This window comes from Lytechinus variegatus, chromosome 7 (assembly GCF_018143015.1).
Source record: "Lytechinus variegatus isolate NC3 chromosome 7, Lvar_3.0, whole genome shotgun sequence".
Classification (NCBI taxonomy): Eukaryota; Metazoa; Echinodermata; class Echinoidea; order Temnopleuroida; family Toxopneustidae; genus Lytechinus; species Lytechinus variegatus.
Window position 1 is genome coordinate 8,476,129 of NC_054746.1, and position 18,118 is coordinate 8,494,246.

Genomic DNA, 18,118 nt, shown 5'->3' on the forward strand with positions numbered 1-18,118 from the left:
ACACACACAATGTAAAGTATGAAATGGAAAGGTCAACTGCCCTGAAATAAACACATAATTCACATCCTATCTCCGTCATGGACAACAATCAATTTGTTACAATCCACGTCAGGAAATCATACTCCGATCAAATCGCCGATAATTGAACCACTGCAGTGAGGGTAATGATTCTCTATCATCAACCATCCCTCACCAAACTCATCAAATTTATCAAAATGTCATTAAAATATCACTGCTTTGCTTGGGAGAGAATATATCTTAAATGGTGAGACATGGCACCTTTTACTCTGCAGCCGAGGACGGGAGTGATTCGATCAAATTCAATCAATCGTCTCGGTTTCTTTCCCCCGCTTAACCAGCCCTTAGAGTAAGCATGGCGGTCGGTCGTTTGGCCATGGGTGTCTTGTATATCAGGCATGCCAAATAAAGACACTAGTAGCCTACATGTTAGAAGCACTGCGTGGGCTGTCGATAAGCGGATACGTGAGCAGTAGGAGAGTTGAGACTGTGTCCCTCGCATACACTGTGAGTACACGCCGGCAGGAAGCGAGAGGGGAGTATGAATATCAGATAAATACCCTACATCTTAGTTACATTCTGTACTATACAATGTGTAGAATAAGCCCTATGTAATCAACAAATTGAGGCTTATATCCTGAAATGACAAAATCATAATGGACAGATGATGCATAATTATTGTATGAGACTGGATCGGCACAATGAGTATGGTCAAACTTTGTGTTCAGCGAATTTCCAAGTTTGATGGGTTTTCATTTATTGTTAGGCAATTACTGGCAGGATCATGCCAACAAAGATGACTAAAAAGAAATCTGATACTAACAAAGAGAAATAGAATTGCAGGCCTATAATTTTAAAACAGTTCATCACTGGTGTACATAAATTTGGTGTCCATTAACTTGATGCTTTATAGGGTGTTTTGGGGATGTAAATTACACTCATTTATTTAACAGTGATTGTATTCTAAATGGCCAAATGTACTGATTATTTGCACAAATTCAGATCTAATTGGTGTCATATATACATGCTTTGGGATTTATTGGAATACTAATTCCAAAGGATCCTGAAAACAAGAATGCAGTCATAACTACATGTAGCAAATCGTACTTTGTATACTTTTGGGAGAAATCAAATCAAGCAGCAAACAAAGCACAAAATTAAATAAATAAAAAACAATTAACATAATTATGGAAAGAAGCTGGGAACTGTACGGTTACCTATGTAAAACACACACGTAGGAAACAAATTACACAAATTGCTTCCTCAATTATGATCTCATTGAATATTTTAGGCTACAATACTATTAAATCATTCATCCTGTCAGTTGTTTTTTTTTTAGAAAATCTTCCACATATCTCTACCAGTCACTTTTGTCTACTCTGAACAATATTGTTTGCAGATATGAATAATTAATATGAAGAAAAAAAACTGAAGCAACATGGCTAGAGATGCATCAACATAAAAAAATATATTGATGAAAATTCCAGAAAAAAAAGAAAAAAATCCAAACAAGCAGAAGAGAGTCCTGTAAAGATCATCATTTTCATTATCATCCTCCCCCTCCTCCTCATCATTAACATTATCAACCTAAGATCACTACTGTCATCGTCATCCTTTTGCTCATAATTATTCATCATAATCATCATCATCACCATTATTATCATCATCATCACCATCATCATCACCATCGCCATCATCATCATCACCACCACCATCATTATAGTTATCATCATCATCATCATCATCATCACCATCATCATCCTCATTATCATCATCATCATCATCATCATAATCATCATCATCATCATCATCCTCATCCTCTTCATCATCATCATAATCCTCATCATCTTCTTCATCTAAATCACCATCATCTGATCCCATCTGATCATCATTATCCCCACCAACATCATTATCATTACATGATAGTTATGTTGTCGGGAACAAAAATCCACATCGACATGTCGCTGAATAATCAATCCCGACATCGACTGGAAAAGGGACCATAAAGGCTCCCTAACAATCATTCGATCTGGCACATAACAGCACTCTCTCAATCAAATGTATTCACCTTGACACAGTGATATCCCCACACTAGATCTAGATCTAGATCTATACAGGCTCAGTTCAGGAAAACATATTTTGACTAATAAAGCTAGAGTGAATTCACTTCCAAAATCGCTGATTTAATCCACATTTATTCTAGAAAATCAAGTTTTTGTACCACGATCCGGTCTCAAAAGCATTGCGCAATCACACTCAGAGCCAATTTGAGAATCACCAATTGCAACAGTGATCATTGCGTATTATACACTGGTACACATGTGCTGCAAAAGCAAGCTCCTAAAATTGACAATAAAAAATAATAAAAATTGATCGATAATTTCAGTACCACTTCTGCAGCAATCTCCAAACGAAGGAAGGCAAGTTTTCTGTGACTTCTGTGAAATGACGTAAGCACTAAATAACAGCGGTCGCAACTTTGATGAAAACACTTGTTCGCTGCAGCTCACGTCAATGTGAACAGTAATACATTGAGGTCTGGAGCAGCATATTATCAAGCATGGGTACGGTGAACGTGAATGCTGCTCGCTAGTTACAGCGCGCTAGCGCTGCACATGCACAGAGATCTCTAGCTAGCTAGGGCCCGTGCCACACTGACGTATTTCTGCTGCCGTGCAGCTTGCAGGCATTCTTTATTAATTTAATGCACTGCTAAGCTCAATAAACCTTTCAATTGTGCCAATTACTGTGGATAAATGCTGCTAACTTTAATATCAGGTAAGCTTTACACTCGGGACTTTATAGGCTAGACCCCTTTTTATCTCATGTTTACATGTCGATGTGGATGCATGCATGTCAACATGTTGGGAAACATTGAAAATCCCTTGTATGTCGACATCAATGTCGATATGAGGCCTATCGACAGCATTGGCACTATTACATGATAATCATCCCTACCATGACCCTCATCATCACCGTCATCATCATCATCATCATCATCACCTGATCATCAATTTCCCCACCACCATCATCATCATCATCTTCATCATCATCATCAACATCATCATCATCTCATCATCATCATCATCATCATCAACATTATTATCATCATCATCAACATCATCATCATCATCATCAATATGATCATCATCAATCATCAACATCACCTGATCATTTTCCCCACCACCATCACCATCATCATCATCTTTCCTGTTTCACCCGCTCATAATGCAGAGATCTATCATCTTTTTGTTTGCCCCCTAACCACCGAAACTTGACTGACTGACAAGAGAGCGAGTGTCAGGTGACTGTTGTATTCTCTGAAGAGCCTTGTTACTGATGGACAATCTCGATCTTTTACACATACTCAATCATCTCATCCCAAAACAGATGGGACTCTCCCAACTTCAACAGACGATTCTTTGCTCGCAGTGGTTATTAAACCGGTGCGATCTTCCATGTTGTGATAGCGATCGCTGGAATACAGTATGTGGCACAAACACGGGACTATTTATGGAGGTTTGTCCCCAGACACAGGATATATGCTTATGATGTAATATATCACAACCCATGAATGTCTCATCAAATACGAGAATGGTTAAAGGGCAGACAGATACAGTGTACGTGTAAAACTTGGATTTGGAGACACAGCGATAAAAGTAGCAGTGAATTTCCTTTTGTAATCTCGAAAACTTGATATTATTGGATTGACAATGTACATTCATTTTGAAGAAAATTTGAACAGATAATTTCAATACATAAGTGTACATGCATCTGTAAATATGAAGCAAACCATTTTCAATCCACCCTACCCGCCATAATAAAATCGATGAATACTTTCAATATTAATGTGCATTTGTAGGGGTTAAATGTAAAAAAAAACTATGGCAATATCATTTCCTTTGCTTGCATGAGCTAAGCAGTCATAGCAACTGAGAGGGCTGGGTTTATTTGGCAGATTACATCTACCTGGCTGGATGTAGTCATATTTTCTGCTTTAATTTTTATACTAGTACCCCTATGATGAAATGGGATTCATTTGAGAATCTGCCAAGAGTTGTTCGCTGAATACCATAAGGGCAAGCTATCTGCACACAAACACATTAAAAAAGGATTGCTCTCAGAATGAAATTCCCGATCTCCCATGGCTATTGCATGAGATCTGAACTGGAAGATATGATATTGTCCAAAGAATCGTGATTAAACTAGAGTAATTTAATAGCTTGCTGGCTGTGTAACAGTTAGCACGAATCGGTGAAGCCATGGAGCCGGAGCTAGTAGCTCCATGGTGAAAGTGATGAAGGTACATTCTCAATAAAATCAACAAAGAAGTGACGGGCTGCCTCATTGTCTAAATAAAATAAATTTACTCTTCATCTAAAATAATCTATCGACAGAAAGAAAAGGGGATATACATGTATACACATACTTCTCTTTTAAAAAGATATTTAAAAACGAAAGAAATCTATGACATTGCGACATATGGATAATGCCTCAAAAGAGGTTTACACATGTCTGACGTGTGTGTGAAGTATGCAATGTACCCTTAGGCAACGATCACTTCGAAAATTTGTCATTATGCTTACATTTACATGTAGCTTGCAAACTTTTAATTAGCATTGTTAGAAGCATTGTGACTCTTTGGACTAGAAAGGCGAACTATGAAGCACACAGTATCATCATGAAAAGGTCAGACATACTGGTTACTCACTTTTTTATTAGGACACTAAAGGGCAAACTAAGCCTACAGGCAGTCGATGTATGGACAACACAACAAACTGCATTTTGATAATATTCTAAATTTGTTTCTCAATAATATGATTACTACAGAGAATATAGGCCATGCATCATGATAACAGCAATCCAATGTCTGCAATGTGATGTCAGTATCGTACAGTAACATTACATCGATCTGGTTCAAAATTTACCGATTTCTACTCCAATATGGACTAGTTGAAAACAACTGTTATTGATTGATATGAAACAAAATTCTCAGGAGGAAATCGATACTCCCTCTGAAAAGTTTGCTAGGTACAGTCAGTATCAAATTTCAAACTTTGGTATAATATGGCAGCGATTGCCTAGATCACTTCTTTCTTCAGGCATACTGGGCAAAAATCAACATAAATCAGATCACTAGCACTGCCTCATACCACAGAGATCTGGCAAAGTCTATATCAAACATCAACAAGAACAGAAATTTCTGTTCATAAAGCTATCTTGCGATTGTCTTATAAATATCATCAAAATCTAAAAGGTTCTTGTCACCATTATCGCTGCACAATACTTGAATAGTATCATGATGAATTTAATTTTGAACTATTCATGAATATCTAAATGTTGTATTTCACATCTGCATCATTATAAATCAAAATCATTGTCACCACCACCAGCATTCACCATCATTATCATCATTGTTCAATCATCTTCAATTCATCATCATTACCACTATCATCATCATCATTAAAATCATCATCACCAATATCATCATCACCATCATCATCATCATCATCATCATCTTCACCTTCATCTTCATCATCTTCATCATCATCATCATCATCATCACCATCATCATCATCATCACTACCCAGGGAATAATTCTGCTTTACAAATTTGAAAAGCATTTTTGGTCGTACAGTCCTACGTAAAAATATGCTAAACAAAAGACTTTATGCATAGCAGTCTGTAAAAATGTGGAGCGAATTGCGATACAAGGAAATTATTCCCTGCTCCCATAACCACCATCACTGGCACCCCACCTCCATTATTGATCATCATCAAATCAAAATGAATCAAATACACACCACAAATCATAATCATATAAATTTGTAGGCCATGTGATCACTACCTTCCTTGTGTGAAGAGAAAGGGACCTTTAAATATGAAGGCTGTCAAGGTGACAATTGGGCCAAGAGCACATTAATTTGATATCCATATGTACCCCTGTCAACTGTTTTGATTAACGCTAATACAACTGGAACACAAACATTCTCAAGTGTGTCAAGTCATGTATACTGGCTTTGAGACTGTAACTACTCCAAGAAAAAAAGGATGGACAATTATTTGGAAAGAAAGCTGAAAAATTCATGGCAGTTTACACTGTAATCTCACAAATTTGTATGAAACCACTTGGCAAATTTGTGGCTGCTTGGTTTAGTTTTTTATTTTTATTTTGTGTATCAAGTGTATTTTTGTTTATTTAATTTCCAGGAACATATAACAATGAATAATGACAAGACAACAAATTAAGACAACAAATTAAAAACAACAACTTGACAATAAATATATGAAACAAGCATTAACCAATGTGCCGGGATCGTCTGAAAGAAATTACATGTATTTTGTTTAGGTTAATGAACATCCAAGAGAGCGAAGTTGGCTCAGTCGGTAGAGCGTCGGCCGTTCGAATCAAAGATCGTGGGGTCGAGTCCATCCCGGGCAAATGACTGAAGCCAGTGCATTGTGTGTAAACGTCTCTCCCCTGTTTCATAGATGCAGGCTATGATACAGTGGAAAACACTCTGTCCCTCGGATAGGACGTTAAATGGAGGCCCCATGGAGAGGAGAATCACCACCTTTGCACGTTAAGAAAACCCACTGTACTATTCGAATAAGAGTAGGGGAAACCCCGGTGTTAGTGGTCCACCTGCATTCTCCAACCAGTTTTCGGGTCACAGTTCTTGGTGACCCAGATTGGCTGGCTCCTCCAATGCTCCTTTGAATGTCTTTGACAGATATATGGCGCTATACAACCAGAAAAGTGATCAATAAAGCTGTTCATAACAATATGTCACAGATAAAACTGCATGTACATGTATAGCAAGGCATTATGGGTATCTAACCTTCTTTTAATAGCCAAAGTTGATACATGCAGGATTAAACATTTGTTTCAAAAATAGGGACAGTGATTTTCCGCGATCGCGGAAAACGGACGGAATTCACGGAAAAGGCCTTTTGAAACGGAAAGTGGCATTTCAAACGGAAAATCACGGAAAACGTATTTTCCCTCAAAATACACAGAATAGCAACAGAAATTACTCCAAAATAACAACAAAATGAGAATATTAAATGGCCACAAAACCCCAGAAAACACGATCTCACTTCGCTACAATCATGACAATTCACACATCGTGATTGCTCTCGACATCAGCACACTCGATAGTACCCCGCGATCGTACCCGGCCGGCCGGCCGGGTTGAGCTTCACATCGCTTCAGATCGCTCAACTGCACGGTCGTGTGTTGCTGCCCTCTACGTTTGAAGATGTAACAGCACGATATCGTGGTCTTAAAATCCAAGATGGCGGATTGGCGAAAGTCGTTGACTGATGATAACGATGTCCAAAAAAACCCAAAATTATCGATGAAATTTAATTTCACCGTAAAATAATGCTAATTATGTGAAAGGTGAGGATGTATGCATGCTAAATCAGTTTGAAAAATCATTAAATACACCAGCATAGATCCGATTAGAACGGATTCTATTGTGTTGTTGGTACAGTAGCAGATACAAATTTTGGCCAATGCGAGTGTATGCGCTTTGATTTTGCTATTCAATGTGTAAACGGAATTGTCACTTTTCCGTGTGTACAACGTCTATGGGGAAACGGAATTTCCGTTTTCTGACGTGCTGAAACGGAATTCGTGATTTTCTGAAACGGAAAAGGCCATTTTTTGAAACGGAAAATCACTGTCCCTACAAAAAGTTCGTACCAGGATGCATAAAAATTTAAATACATGTTCTTTCATTTTGTTTTACTGTGTGTCAAATGTAAGACATACCTGTATCGGGATCCTCGTAAAGTGCTGCTACCTTGGCAACAAATGGTAGGTCTCGTTTCCTCAGGTCTGCTCTCAGTAAGACACAATCTCTGGTCTTGATGACATCATCTTTCCTTCTGATGGACTCGAAGCAATAACGCACCTCTTGGACACTCTCATTCTGACAAAGGAAGAGAACAGAACAGTACTTAAATAATCAAGTCCTGTTTCACATGTAGCAAGACATTTTGCAGTGGAAACTCATTCAATTTAAAAGAGAATATTTGAAGTAATTTATTTTTAGTTTTTACCAATTATGTTATCAGAATGGATTTAAGCAAGTGTCTGTGGATAGATCCGTAGCAAGTAATGCACCCCTTGGACACTCTCATTCGTTAGGTGGTTTCAAACCACCTCAATCATAAGAATCCCTGTTAAATTACGATAACTTTTTTAGGCTAAAATATACCAAAAAAATTCATTCCTGCATTCATACCGCCCCGAAACATACCCTTCAGGATAAGTTCCTGAAGTTACGAGCATGCGCAGTATGGTCTGATAAGCAGGCAAGGCGCGAGATTCAAAATCACTAGCCCAGCAGCCATCCACGGCACCCGCGCTAAACGACACGCTGGGCTAAAAGTTCCCGTTAATTGCTTTCACATTGCCAAAATACCTGCGACCTTGGAAAAATCCCTGCGAGAGTTCTCGTAATTTCACAAAGTACCTAATAGCGGGTATTTTCTTTCCGGGAAAATTACGCGTAGTTTGCTTTCACATTACCAAAATACCTGGTATTTTCTGATCGAAGTAAATTTCCTGATCAGAGAATACCTGGAACTGACAAACTTTGAGGCAGTCTGAAACCACCTAGTGATTCTGATCGGCAGACAAAGAAATAGAATGAAACAAAGTACAGAATTGTTTCAAAACACATATGTTTTGTTATGAAAGCTAATTCAAACAGAGTGATTATTATTCCAAATAATTTCTTTTTATAATTATGTTGCAAGAATTGACTTAAAGCTGGTGTCTGGGGACAATATCTCCCGATCATAGAAATATGGGTACATGATACATTTAGGTTTTACACAACTTCTTTATAGGCATACAAAATAAAGCCTATTACATATATCGCTCTCATTTATCATTAACACAAGGTTTTGCTGTAACAAGTTATCTTCAATACAATTAACTATGAAAATGCTTCTAACTTTTACATGTACAACAAAATCTCTGAGTTCATAAAAGGAAAAGAAACTATTGAGGAAGTTGTCCATCATTCAAGTCTTATTTTACTTGTTATGATATGTACAATGTCCTTGTTAACCCAAAGACTTAATCAAATATATAGATAAATGTTATGTATGTACATGTACACGTGTAGTATGAATCAGAACTGTTTAAAAAACACCTTTTTAGAGACTTTACATGTAACTATCAGTTGCCACTTCGCATCTTCAAAAATTGCTTTAGTTATTTGGGTTGCAAAGCTAGAGTGTAATTTTTTTATTTTCTCTAATTTAATTATATTCATAATTCAGTTCTGATAGCTAACATTCTGGATAGAGACAAACTGCAGAGATGTCTCCAAAAGCTCCAAAAAGGAGATAGAAATGTAGTCATGTCCACTTCATAGTGGAATGTAGAAGTTTTGGCTGATGAAGGAAAAAAGGTGCTCTCAGATTTCAAATACCCCACTGAAAATAAATGTTAATTTATTTGCTAAACCATAATTCACAAACATATACACTCTATTAAGAACACTCCTTTGCATCAGTCTGCAATGTATGCCAGCTGAAATCCAATTGCACAGGGTACTGGTACTCAATCACATGTATTTTCAATTTAACAAGAAAGCTGTAAATACAATATGGCTTTTAAACTTGACCTATGATCTCTATATATGCAAGTAGTCTTGATAATCAGACACTTTGCTGCGTTGCAAACTCTTTTCCTTCTACGATTTTCTGAGGTTGAATGGACCACATATTAAATCTATACAAAATAACTTTTGTACATGGAAATACTGTACACAATCTAATCTAATAATGAAATGATCTTTATAATTGCATGTAACTCTGTTCTATCAACTAAAACCATGATATCCAATGTTAACAAAATGTATCATAATGTATACAAATATTGACTACACATGAGAATGACTGTGTAAATTTATTTATCATTCCCAAGATGCATTCATACCAGCCCTTCTATCACCCCAAGTCCTTGGCCCAGGGTTGATAGAAGGGGGCCCCTCCCCCTATGAAAAGCACCTGAGGGAATGATGATTTTTACTGTCATCTGAATAAAGAGCAGCCCATATTTGCTTTACATTGTATATGCCTCATTGTTAATCACATCACTCTTGACCCAAGGGTTTCAATATTAGGATCAATAGTGTAACTCTAAATCTACTTTGATTTGCTACATGTAATACCCCTTTCACACTGGCCCCTTCCTCTGGCAAGCATTCCTCACTTTCCCAGCAAAGAGGAAAATGTGTACTTTCGTACCAGCATCTCTTTCCCAGAGAAAGTCGATTTGCTCGGGGAGAAAAGAAGACTGGGGTCAAATGAAGGCCTATGCTTTTTTAATTTTCCAATATCGCAATGTAGCATACGTTTAATACTCCTTAGGCCGAACTGAACAAGTTCGGCATGTGCACAACGAACAAAAAGAAAATTGTAAACATCACTTCTTATAAATTATTAAAGGTGTCAAAAGGTTTAAATTGCAATATCTTTTAGAAAGACTATAAAACAAATAAAAAATTCAGAGTTTATCAATATTTTTAGTGCATCTTTAGCATGTAAAAGATGCTTTCATCATAAATATCGTTAGTAAAAAAGAAATGGTATGTTTGAGGGTAAAACTCTATGGATTGATCGGCCATTCGCTTTATTCAGCTTGCGGAATCTCGGTTCAGGGTATTTCAGGGATATGAAATTTGACCTCTGACGTCATTAAAGCGGCGTTGAAGTTCTCAAGTCAGCTTTCATATTGACGCCGGGGAAGTTCTCCTGTGTACCTTTCATACTGGGGACTTTCTCCCTTCACCGGTGTAGTTCACCGGCGAAAAGCGCAATCTCATACATGTAAAAGGGGTAAACGAGCTGCACTGCTATGGCCAGCCAGTGCGCCACTGGCTGCGCACACATGACCCGAGCAGCAGTATGTTAAGCGCAGCAGCAGCCAGGTAGATGCACGCTTAGCAACATAATAATAATCTATCTAGAAATATTCTATTCCGAGGCGCGTTGTTATTATTATCATTACCCCAGCTTAAGCTCGAGCTGCCTATTAGCGCTCATGCATTCAAGGAATTAATCCTGCCGGGTACCCATTCACCTCACCTGGGTCAAGTGCAGCACAATGTGGATAAATTTCTTGCTAAAGGAAATTACACCATGACTGGGATTCAAACCCATGACCCTCTGTTTCAAAGTCAGAAGACTTATCCACTGGGCCACAACACTCCACAACTTGTGGCCCCGCTCTCAGGTTTAAAAACAAATACTATCAGAGGGTTTGATAAAAGAAATTGACAATACATGCAAGTCAAATCCCTGAGATGATGATAGACAGCATAGCACCTTATAACTTGATGCAGTTTTGACCAGTCAGTGATAACTATCTTTAGCATGAGGTATATAATAAATCAAGTTCCACTGCGAAATGAACTAAAATGTACATGTACCTGAAAGCGAACAATGGCAATGTCAGAATAAAGAAATAAAAACTTGTTCCATCTCCTCTTTAAAAACCAGATCTATACAAATATTGTAAAAAAAAGAGTATTTCAACAAAAGATTAACTATTGCCACTCAGAATTGAGTGTCATTTCTAAACTACTCATGTACATTGTACTGATTGCCCTTTTAATTTTCATGAAGACCGCTGCACCGAAATGACACATTGATTAAACACATCAGAAGCGACGAAAGCCTGCCAATACAGACTAAGTATCATTATTCTGATCGGAGTGTTTAGAGTATTTACACTCAACTTATCACTTGGCATATTACGGATGACAGCCTGACTGGGCTGGGTGCCACATAAAATTTGTAGGGTTGCATTTCATACATATTGCATAGGATTCACAAGCTAATACATGAAAGAGTGATTGTCTCCGAGACTCTCCGGGTATGATGCGCCATACAGAAGCAAAGTGGTATACATACCGTATTTGAAACTTAACCCAGAAGAAAGAGATCGGTCGCAAACAAGGAGACTCTTGTGTTCAAGTACAAATAATCTACCTCAAATTATCCACAGTGATTCTTCATCCACATGATCCAAAAATAATCAATTGTTTTAATATCGTAATACATGCACCAAAACTACCAGTATAAATGCAAATTGACATAATACAGCAAAACTAAAAATCTAATTATTATGATAAAAGAAGTAGATCATAAATGATATATATATTAATAGCTTAAATATCACCACACATTTATAATTCTGTCTATTTGGTATTATATTATGTAATGTACATGAAGATTGAATTTCCAATAAATGTGACCACATCTTTGAAATTCTGAAATTTTGAGCCAAGTGTATTGTTGTAACACAAGAGGATTGAGGGGATGGGGGGGTACACTACACTACAGGGGCAGGGCAGGGGCGGAAATCTCTCCTAAAAGGTAGGGGGGAAAAGGGGCTGGAAAATTTGACAAGAAAAAACAAAAAAACGGTTATCCCCAAAGTAAGGTCATTTCGTCCCAAAATACATGTTTTAGTTCGATTTTGAATGAAGTATTTCTTACCATCCTAAAAGACCAAAAATAGTAGGGAGGAACATATGATATTGTGTCCCCCTACTATTTTGAATAGGGGGGACACATCCCCCCTGTCCCCCTGGGGTTTTCGCCCATGTACAGGGAACAAGCAACTCCATCCCTACTTGTCTTTGCTTGGTCAAAATAATACTTTAAAGGACAAGTCCATCCCAACAAAAACTTGATTTGAATAAAAAGAGAAAAATTCAACAAGCATAACACTGAAAATTTCATCAAAATCGGATGTAAAATAAGAAAGTTATGGCATTTTAAAGTTTCGCTTATTTTCAACAAAATAGTTATATGAACAAGCCAGTTACATCCAAATGAGAAAGTTGATGACATCACTCACTCACTATTTCTTTTGTATTTTATTATATGAAATATTTTTATTTTCTCGTCATTGTCATGTGAAATGAAGTTTCATTTCTCCCTGAACACGTGGAATTCCATTATTTTAACATTTTGTGCTTCAGACAAGGAGGTCCTAATCGTCAAATTCGTAAAAATTGAAATATTGTATAATTCAAACAATAAAAAACAAAAGAAATAGTGAGTGAGTGACATCATCGACTCTCTCATTTGGGGTGTAACTGGCTCGTTCATATAACTATTTTGTTGAAAATAAGCGAAACTTTGAAATGTCATAACTTTCTTATTTTACATCCGATTTTGATGAAATTTTCAGCATTGTGCTTGTCTGATTTTTCTCTATTGATTCAAATCAACATTTTTCTGAGGTGGACTTGACCTTTAAGATCAACTTAACCATCACCAATGTAGCCCTGAAAATTCTGTATAAATATGTAAGGAGGAAAATACCCTGTACACGATCCTTTCCTGATTTGTTATTTATGATACCCTAACACACCATGCACGTTCACTGTATGATAAGCCAATTACAATAGAGCAAACACCATACATGTACTTCTCATCACATTTGTGAATGTGTAGGCCCTCACCTAGTAATACATTTTAGCCTGTTAACAAAATGTACCCTTTTCTTTTTTAGCTCACAATATAACACATCTGAGTATCTATTTCGGACTAAATTTAAAGAAAAAGGAAAAATTTGCTTACATTAATGATAACAGGTTTCTGCACTGGATTGCCTTCCCCTCGCCATCCGTTGGTAGATTTCCTTCGATGAAAGGGTTTGAGACCGGGCCTTTTCACCACCTTCCGAACGACTTTTGACTTGGAGTTGATGAACTCTGTGACGGTAGTTCCACTGCCGTTAGGCTGGGGGACTGTAGCTATTGTACCATTGTTTGGCGTCCCATTTGATGCATGCAAATTTCCTGTGATGAGAGAGAATCAATTATTGTCAATATCACATTCTCATTATACATGTAGTGATTCTGTTCAATTTAAATTAACTGAATGAATAAATCTAATAATAATTTAAAAAATCACATTGTAAACCAACAATTGTGTGATAAACTTCACATCATTCAACAATAAGTATACATTTAGTAACATACAGAATAAGCAAATTATTGAATTACATGTAAATGTACACAGTAGCTTGGCATACATGTAGATTTGAACGATCTAGATGGAACACAAATTCTTCAGCTTCTAAAATCTGTGAAGTCCATAGTGCGGCACTTGACATAATATTCCAGTTATTGTAGGCCGACATGTAGTTTCCCTGTTGGTGCTAGTATTTTCGGTAAATTTTTGAAGCCCTTGTAAACTATGGCGAAAACGAGGCTGCTTTACTAATTTTATTGGGCTTGCATGAAGTGCAAAGTGTGCACTTGGGTTCTGGAAATTCCAAAATCTTTCTACATCAAACAATAATAGGCAAGATGGGGGAACCCGTAACAGAGAACAAGTGGAGCGCCTCTGGCAGTCTCACCTGCATCATGCGATTCAATATAGCAGCAGTGCTGACTTTGAAAACTACTATAACATAATTATTCACAAATACACAATTCATATAATGATACAATATGTTCATTGACAATAAATGACATTTGACCTTGATCATGCGACCCAAGACTTGTCAGTGATAATTGATTACCCCTATACCCACATTTTATAAACCATATCTGATTATCTATAAACTTGAAAGTTATGACAGCAATCTAATAATTACCTCCAAAATGGCCAAAGTTCATTGACCTTAAATGACTTTTGACTTTAAGTTTGGTCATGTGACCTGAAACTTGCATGAGATGTTCGGTGATATTGATTTCTCTTATGTCCAATTTTATGAACTAGAGCCATGTAATTTCGGAGTCATGTTTATTCAACAATTCCCACCAACATGGCCAAAGTTCATTTACCTTTGACCTTGTTAATGTGACCTAAAACTTGCACAGGATGTTCAGTGATATTTGGTTACTCTTATGTCCGACTTTTATGAGCTACATGTAGACCAATACACTTACAGATTTATGATGGTAATTCAACAAATACCCCCAACTTGGCTGAAGTTCATTGAACTTACATGACATTTGACCTCAGTCATGTGACCTGAAAGTCGCACAGGTTGTACAGCGATACTTGATTACTTTTCTGTCCAAGTTTTATGAATTAAAAAATACCCCCAACATGGCCATAGATCATTGACATTTGACCTTGGTCATGTGACCTGAAACTTACACAGGACATTCAGTGATACTTGATTACTCTTATTTCCAAGTTTAATGAATCAGATTCATATACTTTCAAATTTATGATGGTAATTCGACAAATACCCCCAACTTGGTCAAAGTTCATTGACCATAAATGACCTTTGACCATGGTCATGTGACTTGAAACTCAGACAGGATGTTCAGCAATAATTGATTACCCTTATGGCCAAGTTTCATGAACTACGTCCACATACTTTCGAAGTTATGACGAAATTTCAAAAACTTAACCTTAGGTTAATGTTGATTCCCCCAACATGGTCCAAGTTCATTGACCCTAAAATTGATCTTGGTCATGTGATCTGAAACTCAGGCAGGAATCGCAGGATGTTCAGTAATACTTGATTAACCATATGTCCAAGTTTCATGAACTACATGTAGCTCCATAAAGTTTTAAAAGTCATAAAGTTATGCTATCATTTCAAAATTTAATCTTCGGTTAAGAATTTGATGTTGATGCCGCCGTTGGAAAACTGGTGCCCATAGTCTCACTCTGCTAAGCAGTATGCAGGTAAGACAAAAATTTGAAAGAGGGGAATTTACAATGTAGCACAACTTGTCAACTAACCACTACCATCAAAAGACAGACTATAATTAATTAATCATACAAAGAGAAAAACAGAGCAAATAAATGTAGACGCTGAGAATTCACAATGGGGAGAAGAAAGGAGAAAAAAAGTGCATGAACTGTACATGTAGGCCTATTGGAAGGAGGAAAAGTGGATATTAGACAGAGGTGATACAAAATAGATCGTGGAAGGATGCGATGGCGAAAAACAGCCGAGTTCAGAATAAATCAGAAAGGGAGCATTTCATAAAGAGTTTGGTCAGAGATTCCACTGACTAGTTTGTTCTCAGCCAATCAGATGCAAGGATTTCAGTAGCTTATACCATTGCCAGTGAAAAATCACAGACTGTTTGTTTCATGAAACCCTTACCTGAAAAGGGGAAATCCACAGGAGAGCCAAGGGAAATTAGAGAAAAACAAGAAGAGAAAACCGTCAGTCAGGAAATTGAATACAGGTTGCGAAAGCTTCACCGATTGTCTGTTTCATTATTTGCACCCATAAAGTGGAAGATTTGACACTGATGGCCAATATCAGTTTCTTACGAGGAAAACATATTATTATACTGTTTCAACATACTACATGTACATGTGCCTTGACATTTACTTTTTTTCTAGGACATGTATGCTGTATTCTATGGTGTGTCGAGTGTCGGATGTTTCCATGTACATTTACATGTATGAATATTTGTGGATCTGGATTAAGGACCCCATTGGAAATGAGCCATCTCAGCTTTCAATAGCTTTCCCGTCACAGTATTTTGATACTAATATCTCATAAATGCTTGCATTTGTTATGACATACTGTATCTGGCGAATAAAATGAATTAACAAATCAATTGATTGTGAAATCATTTTCATTAAATCTACTACCATAGTATGTTTACAACTCAAACGTCAAAGCTTTCGTAATCATATATTTATAAGATAACCTATTTATAATTTCAAACATTTATCTCCCTCATCATCATACTTGTAAATTTTCCATAATTCTTGCATTGAAATCTACAGTACAATAATTTTGTTTCACAATCTACATTTACATGTACATGCAAATTCATGGAATATATATTGCTTGAAAAAGCATGTTTTTCAAAAAAAATTGATTTATAATATCAATGTTTTTGCATTTGCAAACATCTTTTGAAATGTTTAAAGTCTACAACTTTCCTTTGATCAATAAACAGTGTGTACGATGGACGACGTGTCAGTCATTGCTGCTTATTTTACTTTCTTCATTTATTCTGCATACTGTTCTCTGTTAACATGTTTATAATATGTTGTGTGGTATCACTGTCTATTCTCACGGGATCAATATACACAATCGGGGCTAAAACACACATCAAAGACTCCCTTCAGGCACAGTCCCCCATCACTTTGTATTTGCTTGCGAGATTGAATTCACCTACAGACAAGAAATGCGGCTTTGTGCTGATTTAACACTTGGGAAACACATTGACCCTGGCATTTGTCTGTGCCGTGCAACGCAAATGTACATGTTTACACGTCCGAAAGGAGAGAAGCAAAGCATGTTGTGAACATACATGTATGTACAGGCGATGAGCCCCCAGGGATCTTTGATGGTATCAAATGAATGACTGATTTCTCTATATGAAGTTGGCTATGTTACGATGATGATTTCACGTCTTTCCCTCTCCCATTCTGCACATCGAGTGAATGGCTTTTAATAGGAAATTCCACGTTAATTGAAATGTACATGATAATATACATGTAAGGAAACCTAGTTTAATAATCTTGATAATAGCCAAGAAAAAATGTGCATGTAGTTATAGGGCCTACATGAAAGGTAACTAAAAGTTTAATTAATAATTTTCATGGTAGCGATTTGAATTTAAATGCAGGTTAATGAAGAGAAATAATGAAAAACCTATGTAAGTATAGGCAATATAATTTTAGAATATTATTAGTTATGAGTTAATAATCACAGGCTGTCAATTCACTCTACCTTGTTGCAGGTATAGGAATGTGACATGTTTATTGTAAACTCAGGAATATTCTGAAAGTAGTCAGTTTTATGAATTTTCATTATTGTTAGCTCTAACTGCGGAATACATCAAAATACTAGATGTATGCCACACTCTCCGCGCATTCGCATACAAGAGAACTGAAGAGGAAGAGACAAAGGGAAAGAGTGAGAGTAGAAGAGAGAAAGAGAGAGTGTGGAAAGGACACGGGGGGGGGGGCACCTTGCAGTAGCATGGAAGTAGTCACTCTTCTGAAGGTGTACAATTTGTCACAATTGCCGTAGCCGCATAGTGTGGCTACATGGATGCATGCCACACAGACGAGCTGCAAGTCAGATTGGAGCTACCCCTACCGTCTGGCCCAT

At 37.0% G+C, this 18,118-nt stretch overlaps 1 protein-coding gene across 1 annotated transcript in view; it reads right to left on the reverse strand.

Annotated features, from left to right (window-relative positions):
* LOC121418361 (flocculation protein FLO11-like) overlaps positions 1 to 18,118 on the reverse strand; it is a 65,089-nt gene that overhangs the window by 34,005 nt on the left and 12,966 nt on the right. Inside the window, exons 3-4 of the mRNA XM_041612183.1 lie at positions 13,642 to 13,862; positions 7,799 to 7,958 (exon numbers count right to left, since the gene is read on the reverse strand). Coding sequence (XP_041468117.1) covers positions 7,799 to 7,958; positions 13,642 to 13,862 — 381 coding nt within the window. The remainder of the gene's footprint in view (positions 1 to 7,798; positions 7,959 to 13,641; positions 13,863 to 18,118) is intronic.